This window comes from Pteropus medius, unplaced genomic scaffold (genome assembly GCF_902729225.1).
Source record: "Pteropus medius unplaced genomic scaffold, Ma_sr-lr_union100, whole genome shotgun sequence".
Lineage (NCBI taxonomy): Eukaryota > Metazoa > Chordata > Mammalia > Chiroptera > Pteropodidae > Pteropus > Pteropus medius.
In genome coordinates this window covers 12,766,266-12,787,905 of record NW_024349799.1, presented here as the reverse complement: position 1 = coordinate 12,787,905, position 21,640 = coordinate 12,766,266, and the positions used below count along the sequence as shown (strand labels likewise).

The 21,640-nt window shown below is 49.5% G+C and overlaps 1 protein-coding gene and 1 non-coding gene across 2 annotated transcripts; both read right to left on the bottom strand.

Annotated features, from left to right (window-relative positions):
• Positions 1-200: 200 nt before the first annotated feature.
• Positions 201-20,674, bottom strand: SLC13A2 (solute carrier family 13 member 2). Its single transcript, XM_039886095.1, has 12 exons — positions 20,553-20,674; positions 8,255-8,383; positions 7,330-7,466; positions 7,016-7,221; positions 6,299-6,479; positions 6,075-6,197; positions 4,200-4,418; positions 3,871-3,959; positions 3,472-3,593; positions 2,132-2,293; positions 1,380-1,517; positions 201-871 (listed from the first exon to the last, which is right to left on the bottom strand). The coding sequence occupies exons 1-12, from the start codon at positions 20,652-20,654 to the stop codon at positions 701-703; spliced, it is 1,779 nt and encodes a 592-aa protein (XP_039742029.1). The 5' UTR covers positions 20,655-20,674; the 3' UTR covers positions 201-700.
• Positions 20,004-20,122, bottom strand: LOC120621300 (5S ribosomal RNA). The gene has a single exon (XR_005658106.1). It is a non-coding gene; the product is annotated as a 5S ribosomal RNA (ribosomal RNA).
• Positions 20,675-21,640: the final 966 nt, after the last annotated feature.

Below are 21,640 nucleotides of genomic sequence, written 5' to 3'. Positions count from 1 at the left end.
GCCTTGGCAGGCGTTCCTGGCCATTACCTTCTCCCTTGGGTGGGAGGGATACCGAGGGGACCGCCATACAGGACAGAGGCCAGGTCCCTTCCCACTGTACTCCCCAACCTGGGGCCTGGACCATGTGGTGGACCAGCCCTGTAGAGTGCTGTGAAAAACCATCCCAGACTCTATTGAAGAAGACTTTAATGTGATTAGTATTCAAACCCTCCCCCGAAACCCGAGAGGCTGGGGAGAGCTCAGTGTGCTGGACGGGTCCCAGAATTGTTGCCATGGCAACCGCTGGTAGGCTCTGCTCCCCAGGTTAACCTAACCCTAAGTTTCAATAAATAGAGTGCAAAAGGATCTGATTACCCACCAAGCTGGGAAGACTAAGATCTGGGGTGCCAGAGAGGGCACGTAATAGTGTCTGTGAATTCACACACATGTACTGTTAAGCAAACACACTTAGGATCATGTGCACACACACAAATCCCGCATCTCAGACATCCTCACATGACACACCAACCTCACATACACACGTGCGTACATACATACACATTTTCTTTAGACACACAGGGTTGAACACATGCACACCTTTCTCACAGACATACAGGAGGTTATACACACATATATACTTCTCTTAATGTTTGGCTTGGACCCTGGGTGTCCCCTTCCCACTCAGAGGAGTAGGAACAGATTGGGCAGATTATACCCTGGTCTAAAGATTAGACAGGGTGGTATTTGACTGGCTGGCCAGGCAGTGGGTCGAAGAGTTGGTGTAGGCCCAGGAGGGGAAGGAGTGCAGGCTGAAGATGGGGATGCCCCAGCTGTTGATAGCCAGCATGATGACCAGCACACCGATGATGTTGAGCATGAATCCTGCCCGGGCCTAGTATGCAGAGAACCAGTGTGAGTAAGCAGCTGCTGAGCTGGGCCAGCACCCATCCCTTCAGCGTTCGTAGGCGCTCAGGAGCTCTCTTGCTAGCAAAACTCTCCCTTGGGAAGTCCTCCCTTGGGTCCAACCTGCAGCACTAAGCAATGCCCTTGCCTCTTGCTTTTTTTCCAATGCTAAGGAAAAGGGAAGCTCCTCATGAGCTTCCAGGGCCCTGTGCCTTGTTCTCTCTGAGTCCATCTCCCTGGGTGTGGCTGCCTGGCACCTTGTAAACTTCCCTAAGTTCCTCACCCCCTCCTCTTCCTCTCATATGACCCAGGTGTGACAGGTCCTGCAGATGCTCCGACTAGGGGTCATGTCCCAATATTCCTGCTGTCCCTCGCTCCAGACAGGTTCTATTCTCAAATCTGAGAATCGACGTGGCTTTAAGCAACATTGTGGTCCACTAAGATGGAAGGACATAGCAGGAAGGAGTGATGAGATATGCAAGACCTCTGCCACTCACCATATCAGCCACTCTGAGACCTCCGAAAGAGAAGCCGATGGCATTGGGTGGGGTGGCCACAGGCAGCATGAAGGCCAAGGAGGCAGACAGAGTGCAGGGGAGCATGACATAGAGAGGGTGGAGGCAGATGGCCTGGGCCTGGAGGGGGAGACGGCGGGCAGAGATGATGGCAGTCCCCATCCCAGAGGGGAAGGTGTGGCCCCAATTCTCCTGCTTCCCCTCTCCGAGGGATAATCCCCCTGCTCCCACAACACACACTCTGGCTATGAACTCAACACTTCTGCCAGAAGGCACTGGTGACCTGGGACAGGCCCCTTGACCTCTCTGGAAGGGATGAGTGTGTGGGGTGTGGTGAGGAGAGGGGCCCATAAAACAGATCTCAAAGGGGCTCGGAGTGTCATCAAAGGCTGCGGGAACACGCCTGGGGAGGAGGGGGCTGGAGACGCTTCAGGGAGCAATTTTACCCCATCACCTCAGGAATGACCAGAACAGGGGAAGTAGGTGAGGCCACCAGTGAGCCCCATCAGGATACTGAAGGAGTGACATCACCAAGGATGGGGCGAGTCAGGGTCCAGAGGGCCTTTGTGCCCAACTAGCTGGAAAATCAGGGAAAGGGTGGAAGCCCAGAGGTCCTCTCTCCGAAATGAAAGGAGGTGCAGACATGTCACTCTGACCCACAGGCAGGGCTCCTGGGTCGGGGTGGGCAGGGGGGCTGCCTGGGGGAGGTGTGTCTTCAGGGCCAGCTCACTCACCATGGAGGCTAGGATGGGCAGGAAGAGTGAAGCGGTAGCCACGTTGCTGGTGCACTCAGTGAAGGCAGCAACCGTGATGCAGAGGATAAAAACAATGGTGGAAGGTGACACGGACTGCAGTGGGGTCAGCTTGCTCCCCAGCCAATATGACAGGCCCGATGCCTGTGGGCAGAGGAAGGTGGTATGTGAGAGGCTGGACTGCCTGGAGTCTTAGAATCTCATGCTGAGGCTCTGGAAAGGTTCTGTTTCTGTCCACAAATGTCTAGTCTTCAGAGTCAAGGGCAGCTTGGGAGGGAAGATAAGACCCAGATAGAATCAAAGGGCCCCCTCACCTGCTCTTCAAGAACAGTTGGGTGTGGGGAGAAGGGTCAGATGAGAAGTTAGGAGAGGGGGCCGAAGGATTTTCTTGGGAAACTCCTCTGGGGCTTGATAGGAGTAAGGACTTTGACTCCATTTACTGCAGTCCTCCCGACCTCTCTCAGGAGGTCCTTAGCCAACCTTAGCCCCTTCCCTGCCCGCTCCAGCCCAGGAGGTCTTATGACAGTCTCAGAAGGAGAGCAGGGAAGGGCCCTGGTGGAAGCTGGGAAGAAGCTGACGGGAGGGTGGGGACAGTCTATGGGGTCAGAAGAGCTCCAAGGTCTTGCCCTGCCCACATCTGTAATGCTAGATTGTGAGTCCCGGGAAATTATTTATTTTATAATATCACCCACTCAGCACCCAGAACAGTGTTTGGTATAGTTGATGAATGCTCGATGGATGAATTAACCTCGGACCCAGGAGTCCCTGCCTGACCCAGGGAAGCTGCCTCCTATCTGCTCAGTGAATGAGCTCAGCTGGAACAATGAAGCCCAGGGGTGTGGGTTCAGGGATCTCTCTCTTGGATGGAGGCTTTTGGAATGATGCCCTGGTCCCCAGAGCCTGGCTGGATGTGATTATGGCGCCTCCTGGTGGCTGCAGCAGGCTGACTGTGTCAACCCAATACCTCCTACTTTCAGGTGCTAAAGACATTGCGTTCTCAGGTGCTAAAGACATTGCGTTCTCTGGAAGGGGTGAAGGGGTGGAGTGGGGTGGGTGGGTGGTCACTGAGAATAGTCCCTGTTCACCAGAGAAGCCTGCCGTCTCTTTGGCTTTGAGAACCCAACTGGGGAAAGATCTCTATGGCTTGTGTTTCTTCCTCCTCCCTCAGACAATCTAACCTCTTTCTCAAGCTGCTGCAAAGGCCCTGCCACAGCAGGCACCTAAGTGTATATCAGGTCTTCCCTGTGTGGCACAGAAGCAGGGCCCCTCTCTCCCTGCCACGGGGTCTCCCTCAGACTGGGGAAGGGGTAGGGGTCTCTCACCTCACAGCCCTTGGCCAGGGCAAAGCCACCACCCAGCAGGAACACGATATTCCAGGGCATCTTCTCGTTCACTGTCTTCCAGTTGAGAAGAGTAGGAGGGCCCTTCAGCTTTCCTGGTCTTTCTATTCCCCAGGCAGAGGAAGATGTGTCACCGAGGTCTTCCCTCCCTTCCACTTGGGGCCTCTTGTATGGGTTTCTATCAGAGCTTAATGTGTGCAAGAGGGGGACCCCCAGTTCTGCAACATCCCAACTTTGTTCGTGAGTCTTTGTGTCCTTGGCAAGTCACCCTAACCTCTCAGGGCTTTGTCTACTCCTGCCAAGTGTAGTCGAAGGTACATTTCACGCTGGAAAACAGGGGCTGCCTGGAAGGCTTTTTCCTGCTCCAGTCCATGTACTTACCTGGGTCCTGAGTCAGCCCTGGGATGTTGGAGGGCATGAGGAACATAATTATGCCGATGAAGATGGCCACTGTCCCATCAGACACCATGCTACAGGGGGAGCGGTGGCGGGGGTAGGATTAGTGGCAACGGCTGCTCATGGACAGCAGGGTGGAGGTGGTGGAAGAGCCCCTCCCACAGATGTGCCAGACTCTTCTGGAGTGTTCCCTCCCCTTAGTGCACTGGGGGGTGGGAAGTGGGGGGGGTGGGAGGGGAGGGTGGCCCACTTCCTTCCTTCTTCTTTTAGTCGTGTGAGTTGCCAAAGTATTCCCCTCCCCACAGAATGCTCACCTTGTTCCATCAGCATCAGTAAAAATCAATTCGCCCCAGCCGCGGTAAAAGCCCGGCTTCCGGGTGAACCAGAGCAGCACCAGAACAAGAAAGAGGAAGGTGACAACTTTTTCTGCAAAGGTCATAGGACCCAGCTGCCTGTGCTCTCTTTGGATGACTTGGATGCCTGCGCGCCCTTGCTCCTGCGTCTGTCCCTCAATGCCAAAGTTCCTCCTGAAGCTGCAGGTAGAGGGGAAGGGACAGTTCAGGAGGGCCTCGCACCAAGCAAGGTAGCAAGGGGCTCTGAGTGTCTGTGATGCAAAGGGTGAGGCCTGCAGAGGCCATCTCAGAGTTGCTACACAAAGGCCCTGGATCCACCCAAGTTTATGGAAGAGGAGCAGAAGGCTTAGAGGCAGGGAGGTGGGTCATGAGGCAGAGACAAGATTGGGTATGGGGCACCAGGTTTCCACCTGCTCCATCTGCCCACTGACCCCCTGACCCTCCAAGGGTTCTCTTGAGCTGAACCCTCCTATGCCCAGAGTGAGGAGGACCTAGAGGTCCAGACCCCTTGCCTTATTCTGACTTTGTCTCTCTGCTCCCCTCCTCCAATGGCCTTTCAAGAAATCCTCCCTTCCCTCTCCCCTACTAGCTTCTAGGCACCCTCTGCCAGCCTGAGCCCCATCCACATCATCCTCACAGGCACAGAAGGCTTTAGCCTACTTCCATAGGCTACTTATTTAATTCATGTTGACTTTTACTTTTCACAGGCAAATCTCAATTCCCTTACTGGATGGTGAGTTTCTCAAGGGCAAAGACCATGCTTCACACGTCTTTAAATTCCCCGTGGTGCCTGGCACTGGGCTGATCTCTCTGACTGCCATCGTACCTTTTACCAGTCCCTAACCTCGATCCATCCTCCTCATACCCACCCAAGCAATTTTTCCAAAGTACAGCAACAATGCTTAAAAATTTTCAATGGCTCCCCACTGCCTGGTCAGGAAAGGCGAATAACCAATACCACAGTACCACGCATATCACCACTCTTACCCTGTACTCATAGCGGACTTACCTAATTAATCCCAGACTACTCCTACTGAGCCCTAGCAAGGTCTCAAGTGATTTTCAACTCAGAATTCTAGTGAGGGTTGTTAGTAGGAATAAAACCTATTTACTACTCAGCCTCAAGGACAAGGCCCAAACTCTTCATGCGGCACACAACAACCTCTCAAATCCTTCCCCTGCCTACTTCTCTAATTTCATCTCCTAATGTTCCTTTTTGTTCTCTATGTTCCAATCACAGAGAACTAGAGTTCCCCCAAACACATCATATTCTTTCTCGCTTCTATGCCTTGGTACAAGGCGTTCATCTCCTCCAGGGGCCACTGGAACTGCTGCTCTCCTGGGCTGTGCTCCCACAGCACCTGGCTTTCCCTGTGTCACAGTCCCACCAGGCCATCACCCATCAGATGGTGAGCTCCAAAGACAGGGACCGTGCCGTAATGTCTTCTAGTGTTCTCAGTGCCTAGGAGCCCGGCAAACGCGTGTTCAGTGTGCTCAGTGTGATCTCAAACACTTACCAAAGGACTGTGGAGCGTATGGAATGGGACCTGGCCTGGGCTTCAGACCCGGTTTTCAATCCCGGCACTGACAAATCTAGTTGTATACCATGCCTCGAGCCTCAGTTTGTTCATCTGCTAAAAGGGATAATAATACTCTCTGCCCAGTAATTCCCTCAAAGAGGGGGTCCAAGCATAACGAGGGGTCTTGGGAGGGAGAGGTCTTCTCACTAGGATGGTGATTTTATCCTTTTCCACAATAACTACCTGGTTAACCAACTGAAAGCTCCAGAGGATAAGGGCAGGGACCTGGGCTTCTCTCATCCATTCTGCCACTTACTTGAACCCCAAGAAGAGGATCTGAAGCCATATCCAGGTAAGCAGCAGCAAGATGACCATGACCGGGAAGGCAAAGCCGAACCAGGAGGCAAAGTTCACCACGTTGACATTGTTTGGGAAGAGCCTGAAGGAGGATGTGGGCTGCTGTGGGACATTGCCTGGCACCCACCAGGCCCCATTTCCCCCTCAGTGAGAGTACAGTCCCCCAACCCCTCGGTTACTCACGAGTTGACCTGGCCTTGCAGCACCAGGTTGGGTGCGGTACCAGTCAGTGTGGCGAGGCCCCCAATGCTGGCTGAGTAGCACACGCACAGGCTCATGCCCTGAGAAAATTTATACTTCTTCTGGATCCTATTTGTCTTTGATTCCAAAGAACCGGGTGGGAGAGGGTGGATCTGCCTGTTATCTGGGAACAAGGAAGAGCTCAGGTGAGTAGTGGGCACCAGGTCAGCTCCGGGAGCATGGCTGGAGCTCTGTGGCCTCTGAGGTACAGGCAGGGCACCTTGTTAGCGAGCAGCCCAGATCTGAGGTGCTGTGGAGGCAGAGGCTGCCTCTAGGCTTGTAAGGGCCCAGGACTCCTGGGAGTCTTAAGTTGGGTTGACCTTCTGGTCCAAACTTTTTCTTGAGAGAGGGAAACTGAGGCATGGAGAAGGGCAAAAGATTATCCAAACCCACAGAGGAAGAATGGAACCTGGACCCCTGATGGCCCACCCAGAATCCAGCTCTCGGCTCTTCAGGGTGACCCAACATCTTGGTTTGCCCAGGACTGAGGGGTTTCCCAGCACATGGGACTCTGTTTTAAAACGAGGAAATTCTGGGAAAACTAGGATAAATTGGTCACGGCACTTCTTGCCTCCTTCTTCTCTCCTGAGAGTGGACATCCCCTCAGACCCTCCCCAAGAGCCAAGGGGTTGGGACAGGGTCCAGTCTCATCTTTCTCACCATGTTTGGTCACTTTCTTCTGGGCACCTGTTTCCTGGAATTCAAAGGTGGGGTTACTTCTGCCTTCCTCAATGTCCCTGTCCCTGGGTGACTTGTGCAGCTGCTGAAGGACAGCATGAGAAATGGGCATCATCATGGCCGTGGAGGCTGTGTTGCTGATCCACATGGACAGGAAGGCTGTGACCAACATGAAGCCCAGCATCAACCTAGGGACAGACAGACAGTCCCACTGGTGTTCCAACATCCCTTCAGGGACTAGATGCCCAGAATACCACTGGCCCGTGGTGCTCCAGTCTTGATTTGTGGGAACTCACAGAGCAGGCCGCACCCCGATGGTGAGGAGCACACGGAGGGCGATGCGTTTGTGCAGATTCCGATGCTCGACGGCAATGGCCACCAGCAGCCCCCCCAGGAACAGGACGTTGGTGTCATTGAAGTACTGGACGCAGACCTGGATGGGCAGGGACAACTGAGAGGCAGGAAGACCCTGGGGTCTTCCACTGTGCCCCTGGGCTTACGAAGTGCAGTCACCGACTTTTCCACAGAGGTTGGTCCTTGGGCTCTTGGAATCAAATGGAAAGAGTCTTTGGATTACCTGCTATTTAATATTAACCAGGTTCCTCTCTTCCTGCCAAACTCATTCTTTCTCCCCTCAGGAACGACTAGGAGATAATCTAGCCTGATTCCACTCATGTTTACAGCCAGAGCCTGAGAGAAAGATAATTTAGTGCTGTTTCTAGAAACTAGAGCAGCAGTTCTCAGAGTGTGGTCCCTGGGCCAACATCTTCACCAACCTGGAGCTTGTAAGAAATGAAATGTTTAGGTTCTGCTCCAGGTCCACTGAATCAGAAATTCTGGGGTGGGCCCAACAATCTAAATTTTACCCAGCTGTCTAGTTTAAGGACACTCAAATTTAAGAGTCACTGAAGCCAAGCTCTTTAGCTGACTTTCAAGGCCCCTTTTCCCCCGTCACTAGGCCTTTTCACCTCCCTGGCCTAAGCCTAATCATTCCCACTTTGAATTAACTCTCTACACCGGCCATACACTCAGCAATTCTAGAATGTCCTCCCTCTTTGTCTTCTAGATGATTCCTCCCGCAGTGATCTCTGACCTCTGACCAAGTAGAGGCAGAGACCCTCTTCCGTGCTTGCCTGTGATGAGGCTTCCTGGGTCATGAGCATCCTTGGGCAGACCCCACCACCCCTGGGAGCCCTTCCTCATGGGACAGGGCAAGCTTACCTCAGAGGCCTTCATTATGCCCATCATGGGGAACAGGATGATGGGGAAGAGAGCAGTCACAGCCAGAGGCAAAGCCTCAGTGCACCAGAAGACCGCCATGAGGATGATGGCATAGGCACAGTAGGCTTCCTGTGGGTGGAAGGGAAGCGGCAGAGCTGTTAGAAAGGGCAAGTCTGTATCCTAGAGTCATATCATCCCTTGCTCCCAGAGAAAATAGGTCATTTTTAACAATGTGAGGAGAGCCTGTGAAACCCACAGTCATTGATTCCTGAGCCCAAGGTCCAATTTCAAATGGAAATAAAAAAGCAAGGCACTCACCACTTTGACCTTGGAGAGCCCAGACATTATAATCCAGCCATACTGGAGGGGCGGAAGGATCTGGAGTTGGGTATCAGTTCCCGCCTAGCTCAAGGGGACTACAGGAGACCCAGGTGAGGATCCCTAGATGAGGATCCCTAGATGAGGGACTGGGGCCTGGGCAATGTGGATCGCTGCCTGGTACCCTGGCCTCTCCTGGCTTTACCAGAGCCTGCAAGAATGTAATTATTTGTATGATGATTTATTAATGTTTGTTCCCTCTACTAGGAGGTAAGCTTCGTGAGGACATAGTCGGTTTTGTGGCATCTGGATTCTTGGCGCTCAGGACCTAGTAGGCTCCAGAGTAAATCTTTTCTGAATAAATGAATCACTGGAAAGTTTTGGGAATGGAAGAGGGTCTCCTTCCTATTGGTCCTGGCACAATCGGTGCATTGCACAACTCCAGGAGGTGCCATTCGCATTTTACAGACTATGTGAAACTTTCCCCTATCCCTGCTTTGTGCAAGGAATTGTGGAGTAAATGCTGAGTCATAGTCTTGTGAGCCTTTGAATACCAGAGGCCCCCCTTTCTCTGACGAGGTCTCCAAGTCTAGAAAGGCTCGACCTAAGGCCCGGAGAAGAAATGGAAGTCAGGCAGTTAACCCCTGATGTCAGAGGCCCATCTCATTGACACAGCCTCTCTGCAGGGCTGGCAGGGAGTGCGGGGGAATCATTAGCCAGAAGTAAGCCTGACGTAGGGAGTGCCCGCATCCCAGCCTCCTCAGGGGTACACGCTCATTCTTTGCCAAAGGAAGGGGCTGTACGCTGGGACAATGGGGCTAGGGAGCCCCTCCTCTCTTATCTGTCTCTCTCAACCTCCCTGCCCTTGTTTTCTACACCTGCTACAGGCTGGGCTCACCCCTTAGTACCTCATGCTTTTAGTACCTTGAAGCTTGGGGTGGGTCCTTGGGGGTGGCCTGGGGGAAGGAGAAGCTGCTGATCATGGAGAATTTATTAAGAGCTGGGTGTTTTTATGTTGTTAGGTCAACTCAAACAGTTATTAAGGGGGTGTGGTGGTCCCTTAGAGAGGACCTTGCTCAAGGCCACAGAACTAGGGAGTGGCAGAGACAGGATGGGACCAGGTAAGGTGTCTGAATCACATAACTCCAAGAGAACTCTTTCTGTAGACTTCATAATTGGCACTCCTGCAGGGGTGCAGCACACAGCCTACCCAGCCCTGCTGGAGAACCAAGTCTGTCAGGCTCACTTTACTTCCAATAAACTTCCACCACCTATCCTCACCCCAGACACGAATGAACTCAAGGGCCCCAGGGGTGGGGCTACCTTGACCCTCGACCAGAGACCCACCCCCCATTCCTCCCCTAGCAGGAGGCTGATTCTGCTGAACCTGCTGTTTCCTCAATCACTTTCTCAACTACAAAGATTGTGAGGCCAGTTACTCATCCTCCCCCGGGGGCTAAGGGCAGGCCAGCTGTTGTGGACCTTGGCAGACCATCACTCTGCTGATTCAAGAAGAAAGCTCTGCTAATCAGGCCAGCAGAAGGATCCTGAGGACTATGTTGGTAAGCATTGTGCTCTCCATGCTGTGCTTCAGATGCTTTTTAATCACGTTTAGTTGCTCTGTGAGGTAATGACCATTGTTCCCATTTCACCGATAAGAAACGAATGCACAGATACATTAAGTAAATGCCTTGAAATTACACAAATAAGTGGAGAGACCAGGCTATCTGGTTCTTGCGCCCCAGCTTTTACCTTCTACCTTGAGTTTAATCTCTTGCATTCGAGGAGTGTCCCCCACCCTCGGGCTTGCTGTGACCAGTGGGATGTATGGAGATGAGCTGGGGCTTTGAATCTAAGTAGAACTATTTACCGTGGGGCCTGCTACTTCTTGTTGCATGTTCCTTCACTTCTGAAACCCCATTTCCACACTCCAAAGGGAGCTGTTAATAGTTGAACCTGCCCCTGTGAGCTCGGAGTGTTCAATCTATGGCTCCCCTATCCCATTACAACTTCCCTGCATCCCTCCCCGTGTTTGTCTGTCTGGATCGAAATCCAAAACTGTTTTCACAGTTCCATCCAGGAGCCTTTTCTGGCCCTGGTGGCTCTGGCCCTGTGTCCCCAACCCATGATCCTGGGGAGCCTGTCCAGCTGTAGCATAATTTGCTGACCTGCTCTTCTTGGGTCATGGGGTTTGGAATTCCAAAAATCCATAAGGTTGGATGGGAAAACTGCTTCACCTTTTTGCTAACATCTAACTAATATTATGAACATAGGCAACAAAACCGTACAACATTTAATGGTGCTGTTGGTGATTTTGTCACAGATATTTAATTAAGGTTATCAGCTATTAGATACCCATACCGCTATTATACCAACACTAGATCTTATTTAATAAGTTAATGAAGAAGCACCTACATTTCTGAATTGCAATTGGTTTTTTCATATTTTTATAACTGTATTTCAAAATAATTGGTTTCTCTTTTAATCCTACGCATTTTATTCTGTGCATTTCGAAGCAATATTATTCTTGAGAACAGCCCACAATCTCCGCCAGACAGTCAAAGTCAGTCATGGCTCAGAAATGAGTCAGAATCCCTGCCTTAAGAAAGAGAGAAAGAAAATACTTATCTGGCACCAACTACTATGGCCTCCCTGAATCACTTTGGGAATTTTCTAAATTTCCAATCCCATCCCTATGTGGAATTAGTCTCTGGGTGGGAGCAGGGGTCTCTACAAACCCCAGCAACGCAGATGTGAGCTGGAGTGGAGAGTTTACAGTGGTCAGACAGAGGCAGGTGGGTGCTTTGCACAGGTCCTCTCTCAATTCATCCTTACATCTCTAGGAGGCAGTGTGGTTCTCATGACTTCCATTCAAAGGTGAGGAAACCACAAACTCAGGGAGGCTGGCATTGCTTTGTTGACATTTGTGGCTGAACCTTACAGGGCCTGGGTTTGAGGCTGGGGAGCTGTTTGTGTTCCGAGTGGCCCCCTTGAGTCAGGTGCCAGCCTCTTGGGTACCCCCTGAGGGGAGAACTCTGGGGAACCTTTTTCCTTGACCCCACCTGTGTTTTATTCCAAGGTCAGTATCCCCAGCTTTAGAAGTGAATACTCAGGAGTCAGATCTGTTCATCAGGCACTCATTCGACAAACACCCTTTCTACTCCCGGTCTCCAGTCCTGCTGATCTATGCCTAAAATGCTCCCGTTTACTTCTGTTCAGCTCTGGCCACTAGCCTGATTCAAGCTTCAGCATCTGTCACCAAGATTCTTACAAGAGCCTTCTTATTCACCTCTCAATCTTGCTGAAATCTTAAGCTTCTCTCTTGCTCCTGAAATCTCTTCTCCTTGCTGTAGCCAGAGTGATCTTGAGGCACAAGTCTATTTATTCCACACCCAACCTTCCCAACGTATACACCTCAAAGCAGCTCAGATCCCTTTGGGGTTTCCCATTGCTCTTAGGAAAAGTTCAGGGCTGTTCTGTGCCTCTCCTCTTGCTTTCTGCTCCAGCCACACTGGCTCTTTTCCAAGTCTTCAAATGCTCCATCCTCCCTGTAGCCACAGGGCCTTTGCACATAATTTCCTCTCTTCCCTCCTTACTTTGCCCAGCTGATATCTACCATTCTTGAAATCTCAATTCAAATATTCCTTTTTTTTAGGGACTATGGCCTCCAGGTAGGGATATAATCAATATTTTTTACGCTCTAAGCCCTTATACCTCTTTTGCATAGATAGCACTCATCACAGTCTGTAATGAACCATTTAATTTCATGTATTTCTTGATGACTATCGATCTTTGTCTTTAGTCTGTACTCTTCAAGGAGCAGGGTCTGAGTCTGTTTCTGCTCACCCGGGAGGGTACCTGGCACCTAGATAGAGTTGACACCCTGAATGAATGAGTGAATGAATGTTGGACACTAGAGATACAGATATGAATCAGGCCCAACCCTGGCCCTCAGAAAGTCTGAGTCTGGGCTGGCCCATTGGGCCGTGTGTGGGCAGGCTGTTCTGCAAGGCAAACAGCAGATAAGAGATGAATTCTCAGAAGGCTTCCAAACCCCACAGGTGGCAATCTGCTTCTTTTGAACAGAGGTCAGAACATCTGAGTGTCCAGGCCCAGTTTTATTGCTGTGTGTCCTTGGGCAGGTTGCTTAACCTCTCTCAGCTTGCTTTTTTTTTTTTTCCGATAAGTAACACTGAGCATTTTCAGCTGCCCACACATTTATTTCCTTTATAAGGTTTTCTTATCAACAAATGAGAATAAGAGAAACACCCGCCTTGCTGGGTTATGATAAGGATGAGGAATGTGAATATATAGCTATAAGCCATAAAGGACTATAGATGGCAGGGGGCAGATGGCAGGGTTGGTGCTGAGACAGAAATGTGCTCTTGGGCTTCTGGGGAATCAGGGTGAAAGCAAGAGATACAAATGAAGACGAAGGTGCCAAGGAATTCAGGGCAGACTGAATTCCTTGGGGCAAGTTGTGGGATCTGCAGGCATCACACTCTCTACCTGTGACAGGCACAGAGAAGCCTGTGGCTGTTGGGCAGCAGCAAATATTTCCAGTCTTGGAGGTGTCACAACTTATTTTAACCCAGGGATGGGGATGGGCTAGAATACAGCAGGCCACTTCCATTGCTCCTCTGCCCCTGGCAAGCAGGGATGCTGCTGGCAGGGAACACTTCTAAGTCTGGAAGTGAGGCAAGGCACTGGGTGGTAGCTTGCCAAGGCGAGACCAGAGAGTGGGATCCCAGAACAGAAGGGGTCCCCTCCCTGAGCCTCTGTCCTCAGCTGAGGGAGATTTCCAGAGAAGTGACACTGAGTGGGTACCGAGGGATAAATAAGAGTTCAGTGAGTGGTAAGAAGATGTTGGGATGAGGGAGTAAGCACAGAGGGAACAGAACGAGACATAAAAGATCAAGATGCATTCCTGGAGGAATGTAATGCTTGGAAAGAGCCTTGTCTGCCCTGAGAGGGCTCTAGAACTTTATCTGGAAGACGAGTGTAAAGGGGAGGTCCTTGAAGGGTTTTAAACAAAGGGAGTGAAATGGTCATGTTGGTGTTTCTTTTAAAAGATTGCATTGATGCTATTATATGTGATTAAAAAATATGTGTACAAATATATGTGTACACACACACACACACACACACACACACACACACACACTCATACTTAGGAAAATATCTGATTCAGAGATTCTTACCCTTTTTTTTAGTACCAAGATTCCTTTGGCATCCTGACAAAGGTTTCTAACTTCTTCTTAGAATAATGTTTTTAAATGAATTAAATAAGATACACAGGATTACCAAGGGAACCAATGATATTAAAATATAGTTACTCAAATATGGGGATAAAAGGGTAAAATAATGATTTATATGACTCTTAACTAATAAGACCTTCGCTGGCTACAGCTACTGGAATTTCAAAGTCACGACGAACCTAATATTTCAAGGTATCTGCAATAGCTCTAATATGATATGAAAATATTCGATTCCACTTGTGGCAAAATCGAAGGCATTGTTAATATTATTGTGATTTGTTGTCAATATTCATAACAGACGAGATGCTAAATTTTCTTTAGAGGTTATTGACAATAAAATGAATTTTTTTTTTCCTATCCAAATCCACAGACCTCCTGAATTCTCCTCCCAGATCTCCAGGGGGAGAAATTCTTGCTCTATGCCATGCTAGTGGCTGAGACCGCCCTAAGGAGGGGCACCTGGGACAGAGTGTGGGAGGGGGACCTCTCCATTTCACCCTTTTGCGTTTCGAATTTTGTATTATGTGCATGTGTCACCTAATTAAATAAATAAATAAATAATGTAAAGATGAAAATAAGGAGCTTATGCCTACTATACTGTGGCAGATGGACTGGAAGACACAGGATAAGAGGCTGGGAGGCCACGGAAGGCTGTGCTGGGTGTCCAGTGGAGAGATGACAGGGGCTCAGAGCAGGTCATGGCGGTAGAGATGGAGAAAGAGGATGGACTCCAGAGATGTTAGGAAATGGAAGGCAGAGGGTTTGGGTGGTGGCCGATGAGTTGGGCGGGAAGAATGAAAGGAAGGAAACTCTCAGGCGTCTGTCCTGGATGTCTAGGTGCATGGCAGTGACCACATAGAGAGAGGCAAGCTGAAGGGACTTGGGAAGGAGGTACAGAGTGGGCTGGGAGTGTGTGATATCTTATCCAGGAATAATAGGCCCATGCCAAATACCTAATACTTTTGAGAGACTGAATATACAAAGAGGACAATGGCCAGTCCATATATAAAAATATGTCCTACAATCTCTGCAGCAACCAGCCTGGGCAGCCAAACCACAACTCCCACAGCAATTGGCCCTAAACAGTCAGGAGTGGCTCAATGACCACCAGCTTCTTTCGTTTTTGCCACCCCTTTACCCCCACTTTCAACTTAGGACCAGTGAAAGCCAAAGATGTTCCCCTAACCCATCACATAGGATGCCCTGCTTCTAGTTAGCTGAACTTCCAGCTTCCCCCTGCTAACAGCCTCCAATCAGGGAACACCTGAAGCCTTCCATTTTTCTACTCTAAAGTATCCGAAGCCCCCGCCTGCCTTTAAGACTGCCGAAACCAAACAATGGTGGCGACTCTCTCCTATTCTTTGCCTGATATCATTTGGGTTATCTTGTCAGTTTCTGCACCTTAATGTTTACGAGTTTGTTGCATCATCTTCTGCTCTAAGAGATCAAAGAGAAACAATGGGCTCCTGAGTATCAGAGAAAACAAAAGTTGGGGGAAAAGTCCTGGCCTCACAGTTGGGGAATCACTTCTCTTTACTCCAGGGATCCTCCTGGCCCTTGAGGCTGGCTCCTTCTTCTAGTCCTCCTCCCTCGTACCCTAGAGGCCAGAAGATCTGTCTCCACATAGTCCCAGTGCTGTTCCCAGTCACGCTTAGGGGCCACACCCCATTGTTCTAGTGGGGGTGATGAGACACACCTCGCCCTCCTGTTTCATAGGTGGAAGCACCTGAGATCCTTGTGAGGACAACGGCCCATCTGAACAGAAGTCACCTTGGAGAAGATGTCAGGCATCTCCACAGTGCCTGAGGCTAGTTGTATTTTCCAGGGGCCAAAGATTCAGATGAAAAGCCAAGGGTGGAGGAAACCATTGTTTACTGAGCCCTGGGAGCCAGATACTCTATGCACTTGGGTTATCTCATTTCATACTGACAACAGTGGATCCCTTAAGGGTGAGAGGCTTGGAGAGGCTTGATAAGGTCACGTGACTGTACATGCTACGGAGTGGATTTTGACCCACATTTGTCTGGCTTCAAAATCTTTATTTTGTTCCCTGGACTCTGCCACTTGACCAAGAGCCAGGAAATCTCAAAAGATTAAGGCAGGCCCCACAACTGAGGTCCAGATTCCTGTATGGTCTTCAAGCCCACAGTGAATCATCTGAGTCCTGGGTGCATCTTTGGGGTTCAGGAATAGCTTGCAGTGAGAATATTTTAGTTACATAGACTTTTAAGTGCACGTGTACACACACATACTGTTATGTTGTAGGAGTGCAGGTTATTCAAATAAGGAAATTGAAATTTCTGTTCTTACTGAAAATACGATATGGATTTTAGCTAAGCTCTGTCCGAGCAGATGTTGAGCCACTGGGAGACTATTTTTACAGCTAGATCTCCTTGGGTCCTGGGAGGCATTTGCAGTTTTGACTCTAACTTACTAGTTGTTTGATCTCTGAGAAAGTATTTACCCCTCATAGCCCTCAGCATAAAATTCTCACTCATTTTCCTAGCCTTGTAGGGCTGACATTGGCTGACCTCCGTCTACCTCTCTAAAATAAACTTAAGCCATCTTCTCTTCACTTAGGCCCCGATGTCACAGTGGCTGTATTTATACCTCCACCTTACCAAGCTCAGGCCTGGCTTTGGGTGTTTACACTATGTGTTCTGCCTGGATGGCTCTTTACCCAGAGCTGTGCTTAGCTTGCTCTTATTTGCTATTCAGTGTTAATATCTTAGTGTTAATATCACCACCCAGGAGGCCTTCCCTGACCACTCTATCTAGAGCAGCCCCTCCTTAAGCCATAGTCACAGACCACTGTATGGTTTTCACAGTATGGACAGTACTGCACCTAAATAGTGCCTGTCACATAGTTCATGTCCCTTAAAAAGTAAATGAATGGATGAACGAATAAATGGCTTTAAGGTTTCTGGCAAATTGATGAAGCTTCTTCACTGTCGGGTTTAGGGTTGGGGAGCAGTGAGAAGGCCTCAGGCCCCATTGTCCCCCATCTGCTGGGTCCACCAGAGGATGATGAGCATTTCAAGGATTCTCAAACACACCCTACTATTTCCAGTCCCTACACCTTTGCTCCTGTAGTCCCTTCATCTGGCTGTCCTTCTGCGGATGCCTCTGACTGTTGGAATCTCACTCAGCCTTCAAGGTCCAACTCAAACGCCATCCGCTTTGAATTCTCTTTTGACTTGGCTGGAAGAATTTTCTCCCTCCTCTGAGCTACTGCAGGCTTCTGGCTATACCTCTTAAATGCATATTCCTCTACACTGAGAGTTCCTCTAACTCGAGGACAAAACATCTGTACTCTTTTTTGGTAACCCCCAGAACAGAGCAAGAGCTCAATAGACATCCCAGACTGAACAACAGCGGAAGGATTGGCTGACAGCTGGATGGATATGAGGGTAGATGGCTCAAGACATGACTCACAACAGGGCCACCACCCTCCATCCCTGGATAGCCTTAGGCAGACACCCTGAGACCAGGTTCCAGTCAAGACTGCCTTTTTCCATTTGGGAGTTTAAGCAGATTACTTTACCACTCTGGGTCTGAATTCACATGTCTGTAAAATGAAGGTAATAGTTGTAACCTCATAGTAACTCAAAGGTTATCGCGAGAAACAAATAGGTTAGTGCTTTGAAGTGCTTGGCACAATGACTAGCACATAAAAAAGTACTCAATAAATGTCATCTATTATCATATGGACATAGGTCTGAGTCTAGTCTGAATTCCTCCTTCCCACTTCAGGGGCCAGGGGCATGGAGGTAAGTTCGGGGACTCACGGGGCCCTCTTTGCCCATATTATTATCTTCATTCATTTGACAGGTATTTGTTGAGCACCTACTATGTGCCAGGCACTGGAGATTTTGCATGGAAAAAGACAAAGTCTCTGTCCTCATAGAACCTACATTCTAGTATAGGGAGTAAGAGAACAAATAGAAAACAAACACATCATTTCAGAGAGTAAAAGCCCTCTAAATAGGGGTGGTCAGAGGAGGTGGATTTAAGCAGAAACCTAAGGAATGAGAAAGGGGCATCTGGGGGAATAACATTCCAGGCAGGGAGATGAACAATCTAGGGAGCAGAGAGAAAGCTGGTGGGGCTGGAGCAGAGTAGACAGGAGGTAGCACATGGGGCATGGAGACTGAGGGGTCTGCAGGGGTGGAGCCCCAGGGACTCGTTGATGCCTTAAGAGGTTTGGATTTTAAGTTTGATGGGAAGCCTGTGTGGGGTTTTAAGCAGGGTAGTGACGTGATCTTATGTTTTGGAAACACCAGGTGGATGAGTGAAGAATGGTCTGGGGAGGAATGAGGACAGGCAAGAAGTGATGGTGGCCTAGATGAGAATGAAGGCAGTTGAAAGTGATTGTATTCGGGGTATTTTTGGGATTAGTCAGCATGACCTGCTGGTGGCATGCGGAAATGACAGATAGAGAAGAATCAAGAATGGCTCCGAGGTAGAAGGTTGAACCACATATTGATGAATAATCCTGCAGGAAGAGCCGACTGGAAAAGCTGGGCGATGAGGGTTTAGTTTTGGACATGTAAAAGTATATGCTGCTTGAAAGAAAATATTTAGGAGGAAGCATCCAGTGTTAATCCGATAATAAAAGTTTAGAAGTTAGGGCTGGAGTTATAGATTGGAGAATCCTCTGCATAGAGATGTTTTTTAAAGCAGGAAGCAGAAAAAGATCACCTGGGGGAGAGTACGTGAATAGGGAGGAGGAGCCAGGAAAAGTGGCTGAGGGAGGTGTCTGCAGGTGTCACCAAAAGCCAAAGAAGACAGCATTGCAAAGAGAGGGTGATGAAGGTGACAAATGCTGCTGAAGGGTTGAGGAAGTTAAGCACTGACCAGGGGTTTGATAACATGTAAGCTGATGGGGACTCAACGAAAGCTCTCTGGGTGGGTAGAGTCTTGGAGACTGGACTTGTCTAAAGAGAGACATGGGCAGTGTGGACAGTCCTTGAGGCCCTCTGTAGGAGAGAGAGCATAGAAAGGATGCATATGTGGAGGGGATGTGGGATCAAAGGAGAGTTTGTTTGTTTTTTAAGATGGGAGATATTACAGCATGTTTGTACGCTGATGGGAGAGATCAGGCAGAGAGGAGGAACTTGACGCAGGAGAGAGAGAAGGTAATAGGAGCAAAATCCTTGAGAGTGGCTTGTATCCAGTGCCCCGGTGGAGAATTTGACCTCCATAGATTGGACCTGGGACAGTTCATCTGAGTCAGGACAGGAGAGGCAGTATCTGTGGGCAGAAAAGGCAGCAGAGCTGGGTGCAGCACACCGAACACAGAGGCTCCTGACACGTTGCTTCCAGTACTGACCCAGGCTTTCCTGTGTAATCTTGGGCAAGTTATTGAACCTTTCTGGGCTGTGCTTTCCTGAGGGGTAAAATGAGAATCACAGTACCTGTCTGTCCTCCTTCCCGGGGTTAACACATATGGGCCAGCTTATCTGCAAACCCATCTGATGAGAGATGCTACTGGCTGTGGCCTGAGATGAGGATCATCTCGAAGGTCAGCCAGGCCTTGTTACTTAGCAGGTGTCAGGGACCCAGTGTCTGTGCCTCTATATGCCCAGTCTGTCACCCTTTTGGGACACCATGAACAAAAAGCTTGCCTCAATTTCCCTACTTTCTAACTGTGTGACCTGCCAGAAGGAGATTTACTGTGAAACTTGAGCTTCCAGGCCCTCCTCCTTAACCTCCAAGCTCTGTGCTAAAAAGATTCATAATTTTGTGTTCTTTTTACTTACAAGAGGACCCCAAAAGTGTATAATATCCAAGCTCCACAAAACCAAATCTATCCCGGGATTTCAGGTGACTTAACTTTACTTTCCCCATCTGTAAAATGGAACAGTCAGACCTGACTCGTAAGGTGGGAGAAAGGATTACTGGGTATGTGGTACAGGATATGTGGTAGGAGCTCCAACTAACAGGAGCTGAAGTTACGACTCCTGTTGCTACGGTGGGGGTGGGACAGGAGGCGGTGGCATCTTCCCCTCCAAACAGCGTGTGTGTGGTGCCCATTGGCAGGGTCCACTCGTCCAGGTCCCTCAGCAGACTTAGCCCTCAAGGTCATAGGTGAGCACCCTTGGTTAACCTCACAGATTGCAAGGACCTTGTCAGTTTACAATCTCTTATTTTTATTTTTAAAATTTTTTTTACGCCTACAGCACCTGATCTTCCTAGGTGGTCTCCCATCCAAGTACTAACCGGACCCGACCCTGCTTAGCTTCCGAGATCAGACGGGATCGGGCTTATTCAGGGTGGCACGGCCGTAGACTCTGTTTATACTATTAAAGGCGCAGATTGCCTTAAGCTAGCTTTATACTACTCCCCTTCCATCTCTCGCCAGCAGCTTGCCCTGCTCATGTCCCACTGAGCCCAGGCCAGGGCAGGTGGCCACATAGTAAGCAGCCCCATCTGCTTCCACCTGTACCTCTCTTACGGAACTGGCTCCCTGACTCCCAAGGCAGTAGATTTCAAGTGCACCTAAGAAATTTGCATTGGGTTCCCATTACTGGGTGCTGAGCAAAAGCCTCCCTTGATAGCTTAACCCTCATCCCTCAGGAGGACCAGGAGATTACAGCCTCACTTCCAGGGTAGGAGAGATAAGTAGGTTATGCTGGTTCTAAAGATTCCAAGCCTTGGTCCAAACTGTTCCTCTCCTGCCCCCTTGGAGTTTATCTGCACCCAGAACCCCAAGTACTTACCTTGGCAGGGATGAGGATGGGTAGAGGAAGCAGAAGAATAGGCAGGATGAACACAGTCAGGTAGGAGCGATATGCCCACAGGACCTGCCAGCAAGTGGCCATGGTGTAGAGGGCTGAGGGAGTCTCAGGGATCCAGGGAACTGAAGGACAGACTGGAGCAGGTAGGCGGCAGGGCAGGCTTATATCAAGCCAGTGGAGTGTTAACCATTGACTCACCCTGGCAATCAGAGTTTTTTAGAGTCTGGAGTGAGAATAAGGAGGAGGGACCTGCAAGAGATATAAAGATCAGGAAGACTTTATAAATAAAAGGAAGAGGGTGAGATTAAGGAGTAAAGGCTTCAGGTTCTTTCAAGAAGGTAAGCCCAGAGTTAACTTTCTGTGCATAGAGGCTGCTAAAAGTTGCTGCTGGAGAAGCTGGAGAAGGAAGGGTGTCTGGGAAGTCCCACAGCCAGCTTCCATAGGGCAAGACCCCAAACCACCTCCCCAGCCTAGCCTCTCTTCCCTCCTTTTATACCCCAAAGCCAGATTCTCTGTGAGTTGTTTATCCAGGGACCTGGGTGGGGCAGCTCTGCCTCGAGAGAGGCCTTGCCCTCTAGATGTTCCCAGTCTAAGATATCGGACAGCTGAAGTTTGAAGCAAGCCCTCCTCTTCCTTCCGGGTATCTGGGAAACTACAAAGCCACCAGTCCTGACTATTTCTTATTTACTTTGCGCTGTTGATCCACTGACTACCTCTCTCAGAATAGCCACTTTCTCATTCTGCTGTAATATCTTCCTATTATGAGGCTGGAATTTGACAACTTACGGTATGTTGAGCCTTGATGCGTGGTAGGTATGCCACACAGTAAAGGTTAGTCAGTTAGTTAGTCAGTTAGTTAGTTAGTTAGTTAGTTAGTTAGTTAGTTTGTTTTGTTTCATTTTAGGTTCTTCCTAAACTACCATGGAAGACCAGCAAAAATTGTCTCATATTTTAAAAAGAATCTCTCCGTTTATTCACCATCCATCCATCCATCCATCCATCCATCCATCCATCCATCAAACAGGTATTTGGCACTAATTATACATTCATCCCTGTGCTCAGTGCTGAGG